At 46.7% G+C, this 16702-nt stretch overlaps 2 protein-coding genes across 2 annotated transcripts in view; one reads left to right on the top strand and one right to left on the bottom strand.

Moving 5' to 3' along the window:
- LOC101938598 (lysine--tRNA ligase-like) overlaps positions 1-15562 on the bottom strand; it is a 52932-nt gene extending 37370 nt beyond the window's left edge. The window contains exons 1-2 of the mRNA XM_005281464.5: positions 15264-15562; positions 11972-13482 (exon numbers count right to left, since the gene is read on the bottom strand). The gene's annotated coding sequence lies outside the window, so the exon portion shown is untranslated. The remainder of the gene's footprint in view (positions 1-11971; positions 13483-15263) is intronic.
- LOC135981664 (SRRM2 protein homolog rsr-2-like) lies at positions 4657-7329 on the top strand. The gene is made up of 2 exons (XM_065585164.1): positions 4657-5596; positions 6773-7329. Exons 1-2 carry the CDS (start codon positions 5050-5052, stop codon positions 7327-7329), a joined length of 1104 nt encoding a protein of 367 aa, XP_065441236.1. The 5' UTR covers positions 4657-5049.
- Positions 15563-16702: the final 1140 nt, after the last annotated feature.

Below are 16702 nucleotides of genomic sequence, written 5' to 3'. Positions count from 1 at the left end.
GCGGGGGGAGTGGGGGTGACGCGGGGGGGGGGGGGGCATGGCGGGGGGTGGGGCCAAAAAAAAAAAAACCCTTCCTCCGCAAGCGCTGGAGGGAGGCCCGGGAGACGCAGGGGAAGCGCGGGGCCGGGGTGAGTAACAGTCCGGCCTGGTCCCTTGCAGGCAGGACTCAGTTGGGTGGTAGGGCGAGGAGGGGGGTGGCCCGCGGGGCCAGGCGGCGGCTGTTCTCACCCCCGGCCAGCGGGACTCGGGAGCAGCCGCTGCTGCAGCTCCCACTGCCGCGGGGGGAGGAAGCGGCCATGGCGCTCTGCGGCTGCAGCTCTGGCGCCCCCGAACCCCCCGAGCCGGGGCCTGCTGCGGGGACCCAGTAGCGCGCACGCTGCGCCCAGCCCAGCCCCTGGCCAGTCGCATCTGGGCTGCTGCCCAGCTGGTGCAATCCCGCGGCGGCCCCGGAGTGGGGGCAGCAGGCCCCAGCCTCTCCGTCCCGCAGGGGAACGAACAGGGCTGGGCTGCCGATGCCTCCGCCCCGGGGCCGCCGCGGGATAGCACCAGCTGGGCAGCAGCCCAGACGCGACTGGCCAGGGGCTGGGCGCAGCGTACGTGCTGCTGGGTCCCCGCAGCAGGCCCCGGCTCGGGGGGTTCGGAGGCTCCAGAGCCGCAGCCGCCGAGCGCCATGGCCGCTTCCTCCCCCCGCGGCAGTGGGAGCTGCAGCAGCGGCTGCTCCCGTGTCCCGCTGCCCAGGGGGTGAGAACAGCCGCCACCTGGCCCCGCGGGCCATCCCCCTCCTCTCCCAACCACCCAACTGAGTCCTGCCTGCTCGGGACCAGGCCGGACTCTTACTCACCCCGGCCCGGTGCTTCCCCTGCGTCTCCCGGGCCTCCCTCCAGCGCTTGTGGAGGGAGGGGGAATGGTGAGCCCGGGGAAGAGGCGGGGATTCGGGGAGGGAGCCAATCGGGGGAGGAGGGGGCGGAGTCGGGGCGGGGGGGGGGTGCGAGCACTTCCGGGCTCTAGGCTCCGGGGCATTTCCTTGTTTGTCCAGTGTCCAGACCGAGATGCGGTCGGGACACTGGACAAACAAGGAAATATCGGGACAGTCCCGATAAAATCGGGACGTCTGGTCACCCTAAGTATATACGACCCTTGACTTGGGAATGGTGGAGGATAAGTGAGTTACAAAGGGAAGCGATCTCAATTTAAACCAGAAATGACTAAAATACATCTTTGACTGGATCTATGAATAAATCTATGACTGGGTTTGGACAGTACTTGCTTTTTAGGCAAAACAATGAATGATGCAATCTGAAGCTGGTATTGCGTCATACATGATATGAATTGCATCATGTTATTCCTAGAAGTCATGGATGATGCAATCATAACAAAGCTTACATCACGCTGCTGAACAAATTGCCCTATATCAGCTCTAGAAATCATACAGTGTCCTGCTCTCTTATTTGTCAGTGTTTGATTTTGCAAAGGGACACATTCTGTTTAGCCAAAGTGACCAGAGGCTCTTTGAGCTCTGGTCAAGTGAAAAATTCTCTCCTTTTGAGGTTGATGGATTCTTTTCTCCTTGGACAGAGTGATTGTACTACCATCCAATAGTAGAATTCCTTAAAACAAGATTTTATTAAAAGTAGAGGGGGGGGGAAAGGAACTAAGCCCAACGAAATGGCTACTATATACTCCTCATAAGTGAAACTAGAGAAGGGACTGTCAGCTTAGTTACAGGAAAGTCTTGGGAAGAGATCATATATATATATATATATATATATATACACATACATATATATATATATACATACACACACAGAGAACATGAAAAAATGGGGGTTGCCATACCAACTCTAACGAGACTAATCAGTTAAGGTGGGCTATTATCAGCAGGAGAAAAAAACCCATTTCAAACAGTTGATAAGAAGATGTGAGTGACATTACACAATTAGCATGGGGAAATAGTTTGTGTAATGACATTACAAAATTAGCATGACATTACACAAGCTAAAAACTATTTCCCCATGCTAATTTTTCCCCAACTGTTACTCATGCCTTCTTGTCAACGGTTGGAAATGTGCCATCCTGATTATCACTACAAAAGTTTTTTTTCCTCCTGCTGATAATACCTCACCTTAATTGATTAGTCTCGTTAGAGTTGGTACGGCAACCCCCATTTTTTCATGTTCTCTGTATATATATATTATATATATATATATATTATATATATATATATATATCTTCCTACTGTATTTTCTACTGCATGCATCTGATGAAGTAGGTTTTAGCCCACAAAAGCTTATGCCCAAATAAATGTGTTAGTCTCTAAGGTGCCACAAGTACTCCTTGTTCTTTGTGTTGTAATTGAAACCAATCTATTTGAAAATATAGAAAACATCCAAAAATATTAAAATAAATGTTTATTATTAACAGTTTGATTAATTTTTTAATCGCCTGACAGCCCTACTTTACATGTTTTGGGATTGGCTTGGTTACTTTGTAGGAACCAATCCCTGTACAGCATGCTCTGTTCACACGCTGTCCATGTACATCTTTATGTTCCTGGCTTATCTTGTCCATTGTTATCTCACTCTTTGTAAATCATAGAATAGAATCATAGAAGTGTAGGACTGGAAGGGACGTAGAGAAATCATCTAATCCAGTCCCCTTGCACTCAAGAGAGGACCATTCTTGACAAGTATTTGTCCAACCTGTTCTTAAAAACCTCCAATGAGAGATTCCACACCCTCCCTAGGCAATTTGTTCCAGTGTTTAATTACCCTGACAGTTAGGAAATTTTTCCTAATGTCCAGTCTAAACTTCCCTTGCTGCAATTTAAGCCCATTGCTTCTTGTCCTAGCCTCAGGAGTTAAACGAGAACAATTTTTCCCTCCCTCCTCCTTGTAACAACCTTTTATCATGTCTCTCCCCCTCCCACCCACCCCCGAGTCTTCTCTTCTCCAAACTAAACAAACCCAATTTTTCCCCATCTTCATTAATAGGTCACGTTTTCTAGACCTTTAATCATTTTTGTTGCTGTTCACTGGACTTTCTCCAATTTCTCCACATCTTTCCTGAAATGGGATTGTAATATGGTGCTCTGCTCTGTTCAATGATGATAACAGTCGGCTGCGTGTGTGTGTTCCTCTGTGTGCTGCCCTGGCTCTGCGCAGATAGCTGACACAGCAGACCCCGATAAGGTACGAAGGCACCCGGTCAGGTTTATTGTCAAACAAAGCACAGTAATAGTTCCCCGCAGACTCTACAGAACTGCTGCCTAGCCATTCGGTCCCCAGTCTGTAACAGCGCATGGAATTCTTCCGTCCTAAGTACAGGACTCTGCACTTGTCCTTGTTGTTGAACCTCATCAGGTTTCTTTTGGCCCAATCCTCTAATTTGTCTGGGTCCCTCTGTATCCTATCCCTACCCTCCAGCATATCTACCACTCCTCCCAGTTTAGTGTCATCTGCAAACTTGCGTAGACTGCAAAAATGGCAGTCTACGCCATCCTCCAGATCATTAATGAAGATATTGAACAAAACTGGCCCCAGGACCGACCCTTGGGGCACTCCGCTTGATACCGGCTGCCAACTAGACATGGAGCCATTGATCACTACCCGTTAAGCCTGATGATCTAGCCAGCTTTCTATCCACCTTATAGTCCATTCATCCATCCCATACGTCTTTAACTTGCTGGCAAGAATACTGTGGGAGACCATATCAAAAGCTTTGCTAAAGTCAAGGAATAACACATCCACTGCTTTCCCCTCATCCACAGACCCAGTTATCTCCTCACAGAAGGCAATTAGGTTAGTCAGGCATGACTTGCCCTTGGTGAATCCATGCTGACTGTTCCTGATCACTTTCCTCTTCACTAAGTGCTTCAGAATTGATTCCTTGAGGACCTGCTCCATGATTTTTCCAGGGACTGAGGTGAGACTGACTGGCCTGTAGTTTCCCAGATCCTACTCCTTCCCTTTTTTAAAGATGGGCACTACATTAGCCTTTTTCCAGTCATCTGGCACCTCCCCCAATCACCATGAGTTTTCAAAGATAATGGCCAATTGCTCTGCAATCACATCCACCAACTCCTTTAGCACCCTCGGATGCAGCGCAGCCGGCCCCATGGACTTGGGCTCATCCAGTTTTTCTAAATAGTCCCGAACCACTTCTTTCTCCAAAGAGGGCTGGTCACCTCCTCCCCACTGTGCCCAGTGCAGCAGTCTGGGACCTGACCTTGTTTGTGAAGACAGAGGCAAAAAAAGCATTGAGTACATTAGCTTTTTCCACATCCTCTGTCACTAAATTGCCTCCCTCATTCAGTAAGGGGCCCACACTTTCCTTGACTTTCTTTTTGTTACTAACGTACCTGAAGAAACCCTTCTTGTTACTCTTAACATCTCTTGTATGTGTACATATGACACCACCTTATGTCCAAGCACAACCATGTTTTTCCAGTCTGGTGTTGCACTCTGACCCTTTTACTTTGGTGACACAGATAGAAACACACTCCTATTAGGAAAAAGAACAGGAGTACTTGTAGCACCTTAGAGACTAACAAATTTATTTCAGCATAAGCTTTTGTGGGCTACAGCTCACTTCTTCAGCTGCATAGAGTGAAACACACAGTGAGCTATAGCCCACGAAAGCTTATGCTGAAATAAATGTGTTAGTCTCTAAGGCCTGGTCTACACTACGACTTTAATTCGGATTTATCAGCTTTAATTCGAATTTACCCTGTAACCGTCCACACAACGATGCTATTTATTTCGATGTAAAGGGCCCTTTAAATCGATTTCTGTACTCCACCCCGACGAGCGGAGTAGCGCCAAAATCGATTTTAACATTTCGAATTAGAGATAGTCTGGCCGCAATTCGATGGTATTGGCCTCCGGGAGCTATCCCACAGTGCATCATTGTGACCGCTCTGGACAGCAATCTAAACTCGGATGCACTGGCCAGGTAGACAGGAAAAGCCCCGCGAACATTTGAATTTCATTTCCTGTTTGCCCAGCGTGGAGAGCACAGGTGACCACAGATAGCTCATCAGCACAGGTAACCATGCAGGTTGATAATCGAAAAAGAGCACCAGCATGGACCGTGAGGGAGGTACTGGATCTGATCGCTGTATGGGGAGAGGATTCAGTGCTTGCAGAACTTCGTTCTAAAAGACGAAATGCAAAAACTTTTGAAAAAATCTCCAAGGGCATGATGGAGAGAGGCCACAATAGGGACTCTGAGCAGTGCCGCGTGAAAGTCAAGGAGCTCAGACAAGCCTATCAAAAAACAAAGGAGGCAAACGGTCGCTCCGGGTCAGAGCCGCGGACATGCCGCTTCTACGCCGAGCTGCATGCAATTCTAGGGGGGGCTGCCACCACTACCCCACCTGTGATCGTGGATTCTGGGTCAGGGATAGTCTCATCAGCGATGCCTGAGGATTCTGCCGATGGGGGAGAGGAGGAGGAGGAGGATGAGGATGAGCTTGCAGAGAGCACACAGCACTCCGTTCTCCCCAACAGCCAGGATCTTTTTCTCACCCTGACTGAAGTACCCTCCCAAGCCTCCCAAGCCAGTACCCAAGACTCTGACCCCATGGAAGGGACCTCAGGTGAGTTTACCTTTTAAAATATAAAACTTGTTTTAAAAGCAAACGGTTTTTAATGATTACTTTGCCCTGAGGACTTGGGATGCATTCGCGGTCAGTTCAGCTACTGGAAAAGTCTGTTAACGTGTCTGGGGATGGAGCGGAAATCCTCCAGGGACATCTCCATGAAGCTCTCCTGGAGGTACTCCGAAAGCCTTGCCACAAGGTTTCTGGGCAGTGCATCCTTATTCCCTCCTCCATGGTAGGACACTTGACCACGCCATGCTTGCAGCAAGTAATCTGGTATCATTGCCTGACAAAGCCTGGCAGCGTATGGTCCCGGTGTTTGCTGGCATTCAAGCAACATCCGTTCTTTATCTTGTTGTGTAATCCTCAGGAGAGTGATATCACTCCTGGTAACCTGGTTGAAATACGGGAACTTAATTAAGGGGACAGAGGTGGCCGTTCCTACTGGGCTGTTTGCCTGTGGTGGAAAATAAATCCTTCCCTGCAGTTAGCCAAGCACAGATGGGAAATTGGCCCTGAGTTTTTCGCGTTTGGCTAGCAGGGATCTTCCCTGTTACCAGCCACGCGGTGGGGGGAGGGGTACTGTGATCATCCCAGAGAATTCATGGCGGGAGGGGGGCGGCAGCGGGGGGGGGGTGGTTAGTTTGGTGCCTGCAGGGATCTTCCCTGATACCAGCCACGCGGTGGGGGGGGAGGGGTAAAGCGATCATCCCAGAGAATTCATGGCGAGAGGGGGGGGTGGTTAGTTTGGTGCCTGCAGGGATCTTCCCTGATACCAGCCACGCGGTGGGGGGGGAGGGGTAAAGCGATCATCCCAGAGAATTCATGGCGAGAGGGGGGGGTGGTTAGTTTGTTTTCTGCTGCTGCTGCTGAATGTTAACAGAAAAACCGCAGCACTCTACAGGCTATGCTTGGTATGTGGGAAAGGAGGGCGCAGAAGCTGTAAAACAATGGCTTACCATGGCCGCATGCAAGCCAAATTCTGTTGCCCAGACCTGTGATCTCTAGCAGGAAAGCCACAGGCACTCAGCATTAAGAGGCAAAATGTGACCTTACACAGAAATCACATGTGCTATGTAATGTGAATAGTGTTGGTCACCGTGAAAGAGTATAAGCATTGTTCTGCAAAATGTAGCTTTTTAAACAATTCTCTCTTTTTTCCCCTCCCTACAGCAGCTGCAAATTCCTCAAGCCTCCCTCCTCCATCCCGAAGGTTATCACAGATAAGGCGTCGTAAGAAGAGAACGCGAGACGAGATGTTTTCTGAAATTATGGAATCCAGCCGCAGTGACAGAGCTCATCTGAATGAGTGGAAGGAAACAGTTTCAAAGTATAGGAAAGAAGCCAGTGAACGTGAGGACAGGAGGGACCAACGTGAGGACATGAGGGACCAATGTGAGGACAGGAGGGACCAACGTGAGGACAGGAGGGACCAACGTGAGGAGAGGAGAGACGCTCAAGATGAGAGGTGGCGGCAGGAAGACCAGAGGAGGCAGGATGCAACGCTGGTGCTGCTGCGTGAGCAAACAGACATGCTCCGGCGTCTGGTGGAGCTTCAGGAACGGCTGCTGGAAAACAGACTGCTGCTTCAGCCCCTGTTCCCCCCTCCCCCCTCCCCATGTTCCGTATCCTCCTCACCCAGACGTGTAAGAACACGGGGGGGGAGGCTCCGTACACCTTCCCATTCCACCCCAGTAGACAGCCCAAGCAAAAGGCTGTCATTTTTTTAACCTTTTCTTTGTGGCTTTTTCCTTCCCAGCAATCCTCCTCCCAAATACCACCCGGGTTCCCTCCCTCTTTTTCTAATCTATTAATAAAGAATAAATGATTTTTAAATGATAGTGACTTTATTTGGTTTGAAAGAAAGCTGGGGGAAGGGGGAGGGTGGGTTCCTTACAGAAAATCAGTCAATAAAGGGGGCGGGTTTTCATGAAGGAGAAACAAACAGATATTTCACACTGTAGCCTGGCCAGTCATGAAACTGTTTTTTAAAGCTTCTCTGATGCACAGCGCTTCCTGGTGTGCTCTTCTAATCGCCCTGGTGTCTGGCTGCGCGTAATCAGCAGCCAGGCGATTTGCCTCAGCCTCCCACCCCGCCATAAAGGTCTCCCCCTTACTTTCACAGAGATTGTGGAGCACACAGCAAGCAGAAATAACAATGGGGAGATTTCTTTGGCTGAGGTCAGAGCGAGTCAATAATGATCGCCAGCGACCTTTTAAACGGCCAAATGCACATTCTACCACCATTCTGCACTTGCTTAGCCTGTAGTTAAACAGCTCCTGACTCCTGTCCAGGCTGCCTGTGTACGGCTTCATGAGCCATGGCATTAAGGGGTAGGCGGGGTCCCCAAGAATAACTATTGGCATTTCAACATCCCCAACGGTTATTTTCTGGTCCGGAAAGTAAGTCCCTTGCTGCAGCCCTTTAAACAGAGTAGTGTTCCTGAAAACGCGAGCGTCATGAACCCTTCCCGCCCAGCCCGCGTTGATGTTAGTGAAACGTCCCTTGTGATCCACAAGTGCTTGCAGCACCATTGAAAAGTACCCCTTGCGGTTTATGTACTCGGTGGCTTGGTGCTCCGGTGCCAAGATAGGGATATGGGTTCCGTCTATCGCCCCACCACAGTTAGGGAATCCCATTGCAGCAAAACCATCCACTATAGCCTGCACATCTCCCAGAGTCACTAACTTTCGTAGCAGCACCTGAGTGATTGCTTTGGCTACTTGCATCACAGCAGCCCCCACAGTAGATTTTCCCACTCCAAATTGATTCCCGACTGACTGGTAGCTGTCTGGCGTTGCAAGCTTCCACAGGGCTATCGCCACGCGCTTCTCAACTGTGAGGGCTGCTCTCATCTTGGTATTCTGGCGTTTCAGGGCAGGGGACAGCAAGTCACAAAGTTCCATGAAAGTGCCCTTACGCATGCGAAAGTTCCGCAGCCACTGGGAATCGTCCCAGAACTGCAACACTATGCGGTCCCACCAGTCTGTGCTTGTTTCCCTTGCCCAGAATCGGCGTTCCATGGATAGAATCTGCCCCATTAACAACATGATCTCCAAAGCACCGGGGCCCGTGGTTTCACAGAATTCTGTATCCGTGTCCGTGTCCATGTCCATGTCAATGTCCTCATCATGCTTGTCGCTGCGCTGCCGCCGCCGCTGCCTCCTCGCCTCGTTTTTCTGGTCCTGGCTGAGCATAAACTCCACGAGAACGCGCGAGGTGTTTACAATGTTCATGACTGCTGTCTTGAGCTCAGCGGGCTCCATGCTTGCCGTGGTATGGAGTCTGCAGTGTTCACCCACCCAGGAAAAAAGGCGCGAAAATGGTTGTCTGCCGTCCGTTGCTTTCATGCAGGGAGGGAGGAGGGAGGGAGGAGGTGAGGCTGTACCCAGAACCACCTGCAACGATGTTTTTTGTCCCATCAGGCACTGGGATCTTAACCCACAATCCCAATGGGTGCGGGAGACTGCGGGAACTATGGGATAGCTATGGGATAGCTACCCACAGTGCAACGGTGCAGAAATCGACGCTAGCCCCGGTACTTGGACGCACACCACCGAATTAATATGCTTAGTGTGGCCGCATACATTTCGACTTTATACAACCTGTTTTTCAAATCCGAATTATATAAATTCGGATTAATCACGTAGTGTAGACATACCCTAAGGTGCAACAAGTACTCCTGTTCTTTTTGCGGATACAGACTAACACGGCTGCTACTTTGACTCCTATTAGGGCAATTGCAGTTATCACCTATATCATCATTAGTAGTAAGCTGAGTGTTTTGAAATACTGGGAAAAAGAAGAACAGGAGTACTTGTGGCACCTTAGAGACTAACAAATTTATTAGAGCATAAGCTTTCGTGGACTAGCGGGCTGTAGTCCACGAAAGCTTATGCTCTAATAAATTTGTTAGTCTCTAAGGTGCCACAAGTACTCCTGTTCTTCTTTTTGCGGATACAGACTAACACGGCTGCTACTTTGAAACTTGAAATACTGGGATAGGCATTGTTATAGTGTGTTCCATAGTATTATGTATATGAGAAGTAAAACAGAAATTTGGAGTAGTGACACTACAAATGAGGCCTTTATATATATAAATGTCTTGTAATTAGTTACTACCCAGTACTGTGCATTCATGTTATGGGTCACTCTTACTGCTGGCTGTCACCCTCTGGTAAGCTTTGCTGGGCAGGCAACAGGAATGGCTAGCTTCTCTGTTCCATGGATTGCATTGCCCCATGGTACACCAGTAGTTCACATAGATCTAGGTGTTTTTATAGATGTTGTTTTCCAGACGAGTTACTAAATGGACAGTAACCAATTTATCAAATATTGCTGTGTCAGGATATAGTATTGGTATCCAAGATTGTTTTGAATAACACGTGTCTTAGTTAGGATGCAGTGTCAGTAACCCAAATTATGACTGGTATTAACAGGGAATTTGTTTACCCAATTCGTAGTTATTGCGTAACTTAATTTCTTTACCAATTTCTTTTTTCCTTGCCTTTATGTTGTTTGCTGCCATTCATTTGTTGATGTTTACCTGTTTGTTAAACAGTTTAGCAAGGTTATGCACATTGTAAATGTTGTACAGCAATAATACAACAATAATACAGTAGTACAATAATACAGTTTTTACACAGTAACCAAATTGAAATTAAAAGACAGTTTATCCTTGTCCAGCTAGTGGTTTTTATCTGATTGTTAAATTAATTTTCCATAGATGGTAGATAGACTGGTCAAATACACCTCATTTATACAGCTCTTCATTTTTCTTTTCTTGATGCTTGGGGGTTTCTTCACTGTGTACAGAAATCTTCTGGTGTCTTTGTGGTGTGATATCTGATGGTGTCTACTATATTAACTAACTTAAGAACAAAGTTTTTGATTGTTTTTACATTTCTCTTGGTTTTAGTAACCCATATTTAATACAATGATTAATTTAGTGTTTACAATGTAATACGGACCAAGTCTTTTATACACAAACTATACTTTTGCAATTGTTATATAGACATTCATTTTCACTTGAGGTGCATTACTAATATTTTATACTAAATGTTATGCTTAATGGCTAAAATAGATGCTCACAATCTTTCATGAGAAGGTGTATTCCTTTCCCTTGCTGAACACTTTGTTTCAGCAAAAGAGTTAGTAACATAATTTTAACAAGCTTTTTAGAGTTACTTTGCTTGTGATACCAACTTCACTCTTGTTAACTGTTTAGAAGCACAAACTTTAACAACTACTGCTTCCCATTAACATAACATAACAAAAGGAAAGTGTATAAAATTAAACCAACTATAAAATTAAACCAAAATAAATTTTAAATACAGGTCCATGCAAATACTTAGAGGGTATTAAACTTTCATGATGCTTTGCTATGTTTGGGAGCCAAAGGTGGAAACCTGTTGAAATTGTTTGGTTAGCTTTATGCATAAATTGTTATTTTTAAACATTTTTGCTATCACATTCTTATAACTATATTTAAAAGTGAAAACAAGTTTAAAAAAACCCAACACCAAACAAGTTTATAAAAACTCAAACAAGAAATTGACATTTTGTTAATATTATCTTTATCTTAATGTTGAGGTTTTCCCTTACATTTTTTCTTTGAATAAAAAATAAAAACATAAAAACATAAAAAACAAAACAAAACTGTGATTAATAAAAGAGAATTATTTTTGTTTGTAATTTCATCATTTGTTGATACAGAAATATATGTACATATATTTATAATTGAGACCTTGTTGAACTTTGAAAAAAAATGGTATTAATAATATTATGATGGTTATTCCCCAACCATAATATTAAAATAGTGTGGTACCACATATACATATATTTCTAAAAGTGTATAAAATTGACTTTTATTGCAACAAAATAAAAATAATAAAAAATAGTCACGTGACATACACAACATACAACACTGGACAATGCACATGACGTACAGGACAAACTTACTGTTAAAAACAAATGGTGCTGGAATTCTATTCATAACTGTACAAAATAAGGCAAACAAAAACAAAAAATTAAAAGGTTTAAACATTTGAATAAACAAGTTATGACCTTACTTAAAACTTTTAACAAAAAATGATAAAAATTATATTAATATTTTCCAAATTTATTGTATTAATTTGGTAACAAGGAATTTTGCATTACTTTATATTTAACATTATTTTAAAACTCTGCTATATGGAAAAAAGAAAAGCCCATGTTTCAAATATTAGTTAGTGGTTAGAATTAGAAACAGAGTGTGCATTTCTGTTGCTTGGCAACCATATCTTCAAGAAAGATAGGAATAATTCCAGCTGTTGCATTCCTGAAGGTTAAAATAATTAATTTACTGGATTTATTTAAAGTAAAGTTTTTACCTTGTTTTCTTTTTCTTTCTTGTTTTGTTGTGTTTTCAAGTGCTTTATCTTTTGGAGGTTTCTGTAAAAACTATAACTTAACATTTAACACAGGGAAAGAGTCGAAGTGAGGAGAGGCGGGGGAAAAGAGGTGTGGGGGTGTGAAGAGCAACCTAGGAAGGTAGCGAGACCTAAGACAAAAGAGATTAACCCTATCAAGGTATTTGAAAGTAAGGGGAGCAGCAGTGAGTTTAGCAAACTGAGATAGCATATAAAGGAAAAAAACGGTATGTAAAAATATTTGAGAAAGAAAGTTCTGTTTTTAGATATGAGCGTGGAGCGTGGCTCCGTGGGTCAAAGCAGTTGGGAACCTGCACAGTTGGGAACTGTGCCCCTGGTTTTTATCCTGTCTTTGAGAGGAGAGTGGGGGTAGTGCTCTCGTAAAACCTGAATTTGTTCCCCCAGTGTCTGTTGCTTTTGTCTGCATGCCAAATGGATGGCGGGAGTGCCCTTTTTTGCTGCAGTTGACTGTTTTGGGGCAACTCCATGTGTTAATGCATCAATTCTAGGTGTTAACCTGCTTAATTTTTGTTTTATTACTTTGAAATTCCTTTTTATTCACTCCCCTGTGATCGAGTCACAGGTCCTGTCTCCTAATGTGCTCTGTGAACTGTTCCATATTTTCTTTCATTTGATTTACCAATTCAGTGAAAGTATTGTGTGCTAATTTTTCCATCTGTGCACGTACTTGTCCCGTTCTGACAAGCATCAGTCTAGGTCCCAGTTTAGGTTGTACCAGAACCTGGCTTTTATCATAAGGTAGTGGTTGCACTGCAGTGGACCCCATTTCATCTTTTAATTTTACTAGGGCCACCTTTTTCCACTCCTGTCCCCATTCTTCAGGGACAGGGGAGCTACCCGAAGCCTGCTGTTGATCACCAATATTTATCACAGGGGAAGGTACATGTATTTTTTGTAGGTTCCTTGCAGCTGTTTCCGATGTTTCATTCTGTTCCTGTGCTAGCAGTCTCTGGGCTGCTTGCCACCCTGCAAGGGGAGTGGGAGCATTCCAGGGCTATGTAGCTTCTTTTGATTCTTTTAACTCTTTCTTCGTTATTGTTACTTGCCCCACCAATTTTGTGGCATGCTGTTTTAACCATTTAACAGCTATGTTTATAATTTTCAATATTTTACATTTTAAGATTACAGTCTCTGCCCTAGCCTTACAAATTACATTACATGTTTCTTCCCCATTATATTTTTTAAACTCTATTGGGATTTGCAGGGAGGGATTAAGGGGGTTCCCTAGCTCATGGTTTTCTGTCATGTTAGATCGTGATACCTACAGCGAACAACTCGCTTACTCACCAGATCCGAGATCAGGGTCACCAATGTCGTCAGATGCCACCAGTGTGGTGCTTTGCTCTGTTCAATGATGATAACAGTCAGCTGTGTGTGTGTGTTCCACTGTGTGCTGCCCCGTCTCTGCGCAGATAGCTGACACAGCAGACCCCGATAAGGTACGAAGGCACCTGGCCAGGTTTATTGTCAAACAAAGCACAGTAATCATTCCCCGCAGACTCTACAGAACATACTACAATAGGGTTACCATATCTAATAAATAAAAAGAGAGGACCCTCCACGGGCCCTGGCCCCGCCTATATCCCCACCCCTAGCCCCGCCCCAACTCTGCCCCTTCCCCGCCCTAACTCCGCCCCTCCTCCCTCCCACTCCCAGCCACGGGGAAAGGGCTGCCCCAGCGCTACCGGCTTCAGGGTTTGCCGGGCAGCCCCCAGACCCTGCGCCCCCGGCAGGCGCTTCCCCAGCGCAGCTGGAGCCCGGGAGGGGAAGCGCCCAGCCGGGGGCACAGGGTCTGGAGGCTGCCCGGCAAACCATGAAGCCGGTAGCGCTCGGGCTTTGGGCAGCCCCTATGCCTCCGGACCCTGCGCCCCCAGCCGGACACTTCCCCTCCCAGGCTCCGGCGGCGCAGGGTCCGGAGGCACGGGGGCTGCCCGAAGCCGGTAGCGCTCGGGCAGCCCGGCTCTTAAACAGAGCCGAAGAGGAGCAAAGCCTCCAGCCACGGCGGCTCTGCTCCTCCCCGACTCTTCGGCTCTGTTTAAGAGCCGGGCTGCCCGAGCGCTACCGGCTTCGGGCAGCCCCCGTGCCTCCGGACCCTGCGCCGCTGGAGTCCGGGAGGGGAAGTGCCCAGCCGGCGGCTGGGGTCCGGAGGCAAGGGGGCTGCCTGAAGCCCATAGCGCTCCGGCAGCTCGGCTCTTAAACAGAGCTGAAGAGTCAGGGGAGGAGCAGAGCCGCCATTTTCCCGGACATGTTCGGCTTTTTGGCAATTCCCCCCGGACGGGGGTTTGACTGCCGAAAAGCCGGACATGTCCGGGAAAAAGAGGACGTATGGTAACCCTATACTATGAATATGTGCCCCTGACAATGGACCGGCTCAGTCAGTGGTGGGAGTTGCCCCTACCCCCTAGGCCAGAACAAAGACGTCCACTCAGGGATGCATTCTTATACACAGGTACAAACAGGTTACGTATCATTGAACACACTGAGGTACAGCCCCTCTATGCATTAGGGTGTTGCCTTTCCCCTGGTACAGGTTGATTAAAAAAAACAAGTCTATCCCTGACCCTGCCCTTCTGCCTCGGCCCTTCCCTTTTCTGGTGGGACCCTCCACCAGCACAGGGCCCCCCAGTCACCACTTCTGCCCCATGCTGGGCAAGGGGGGGGCAGTCCCATCTCTGACCCCCAGTGAGGCTACAGTGAGGGGCATCGGCAGGGGAGGAGACACATATGTGATGGCAGCCCCCCCGTGAACTCACCACAGAGGAGGTGAGGGGGCTTCTTGTACCTGAGAGGGACCCTAGGAGCACGTGCAGTGACAGTGGTGCGAGGTGAGTGTGCAGTCGGGGAGGAAGAGGGGACTCTCCCCCAGAGCTCACTGCTGCTGGCAGGGAGAGGGCTGGGGGGAGTCTTCCTCTCTGGCCCCAGCCCTGGGGCAGCCTGCCTGCACCCCAAACTCCTCATCCCCTGCCCTACCCCACCCCAGAGCCTGCACCACCCGTCAGAGCTTTCATCCCTCACACCCTAACCCTCTGCCCCAGCCCTGAATCCCCTCCCACACCCCAACCCTCTGCCCCAGCCCTGAGCCCCCTCCTACATCATGAACCCCTCATCCCCATGAACCCCACACCCCTGCATCCCAATCCTCTGCCTGAGCCCCTCCCACACCCCAAACCCCTAATCACCAGCCCCACCCCAGAGCCCTCACATTTTTACATTATATATATTATATGCTTACAAGGCAGGTGTGGGAGCAGGACTTGGACTTGTTCTGGGCACCACGAAAAATTATACAAACCTGCCGCCCCCTGCTCCTTGAGTATTCTAAGAAGTATTTCATCAGGACCTGGTGACTTGAAGACATCTAACCTGTCTCAGTAATTTTTAATTTGTTCTCTCCCTATTTTAGCCTCAGATTCTACCTCATTTTCACAGGAGTTCACTATGTTAGATGTCCAATTGCTACTAACCTTTTTGGTGAAAACTGAAACAAAAAAGTTTATCATTTATCACTTCTCCCTCCCCCTCCCCCACACACCCATTCAATAATAAGCCTACCCTGTCCCTGGTCTTCCTCTTTTCTCATGTATTTGTAGAATGTTTTCTTGTTACCTTTTATGGCTCTAGCTAATTTAATCTAATTCCTAATGGTTCCCTGGGTGTTCCTTCCTATTACTTTAGCTATTTCAGACTTTGTCTCAGCTCACTGACCCTTTTACTTATCTTAGTTAGCACAGACATGCTGTCGCAAAAGATAACCCCAGAGGCAAGGACTGGGGACTATTTCAAGAAGTTTTAAACACATGCGGAGATCATTAAAGGCCTTTCAAAACTGTATCTTTCCTTGTCATTGAATTTGTAAAAACAACAAAAAAGCCAGCTCAAAAAGCCAGAGCATGAAATGTAAAATGAAAATGTATGCTTCCTTTTGACTTCACTTGCCGTGAGTTGCAAACTGTTGCATCAATCGTGTCACACTTTCCATAAAAGTAGTAAAACTCAAGAGAACTAATATTGTTTTGCCCACTCAGAACCAATTCTACACCTTCTATTCAAACAATCGGCATCCAAAGAGAAAAGAATCCTGCAACCTCAAAAGGAGAGGTTCTAAAGGCTTTATGGAATATAAGCTACTTTTTCATTTTCAGTCAAAAGATCATCCGCAGAGTTTTTCTTTCCAGAATGCTTTGTACATAGGCTAAGTTGTATAACAATAAACTGTATTCCCAGAACACCTTGTAGTTTATTGTGGAAATTTACTAGCCGTCAAATTGTTGTAACAAAATCTGTCAGAAGCAAGAGGCGTGCTCTGTTAAGGTTTGCCATACATGAACTGTGTGTTACATACAGTTAGTGGAAATGTCACTATGGTCTAATGCTTGCTACTTGTACGCTATGGCCTACTAACATCTAAAATGTTACATACAAAACCTAGGTTTCAGAGTAGCAGCCGTGTTAGTCTGTATCCGCAAAAAGAACAGGAGTACTTGTGGCACCTTAGAGACTAACAAATTTATTAGAGCATAAGCTTTCGTGGACTATGCATCCGAAGAAGTGGGCTGTAGTCCACGAAAGCTTATGCTCTAATAAATTTGTTAGTCTCTAAGGTGCCACAAGTACTCCTGTTCTTTATACAAAACCTAGATAAACCTGTGTAAGGTCTGTAGAACTGTTTAT

Source organism: Chrysemys picta, chromosome 2, assembly GCF_011386835.1.
Source record: "Chrysemys picta bellii isolate R12L10 chromosome 2, ASM1138683v2, whole genome shotgun sequence".
Lineage (NCBI taxonomy): Eukaryota > Metazoa > Chordata > Testudines > Emydidae > Chrysemys > Chrysemys picta.
This window is presented reverse-complemented; position numbering and strand designations above follow the sequence as displayed.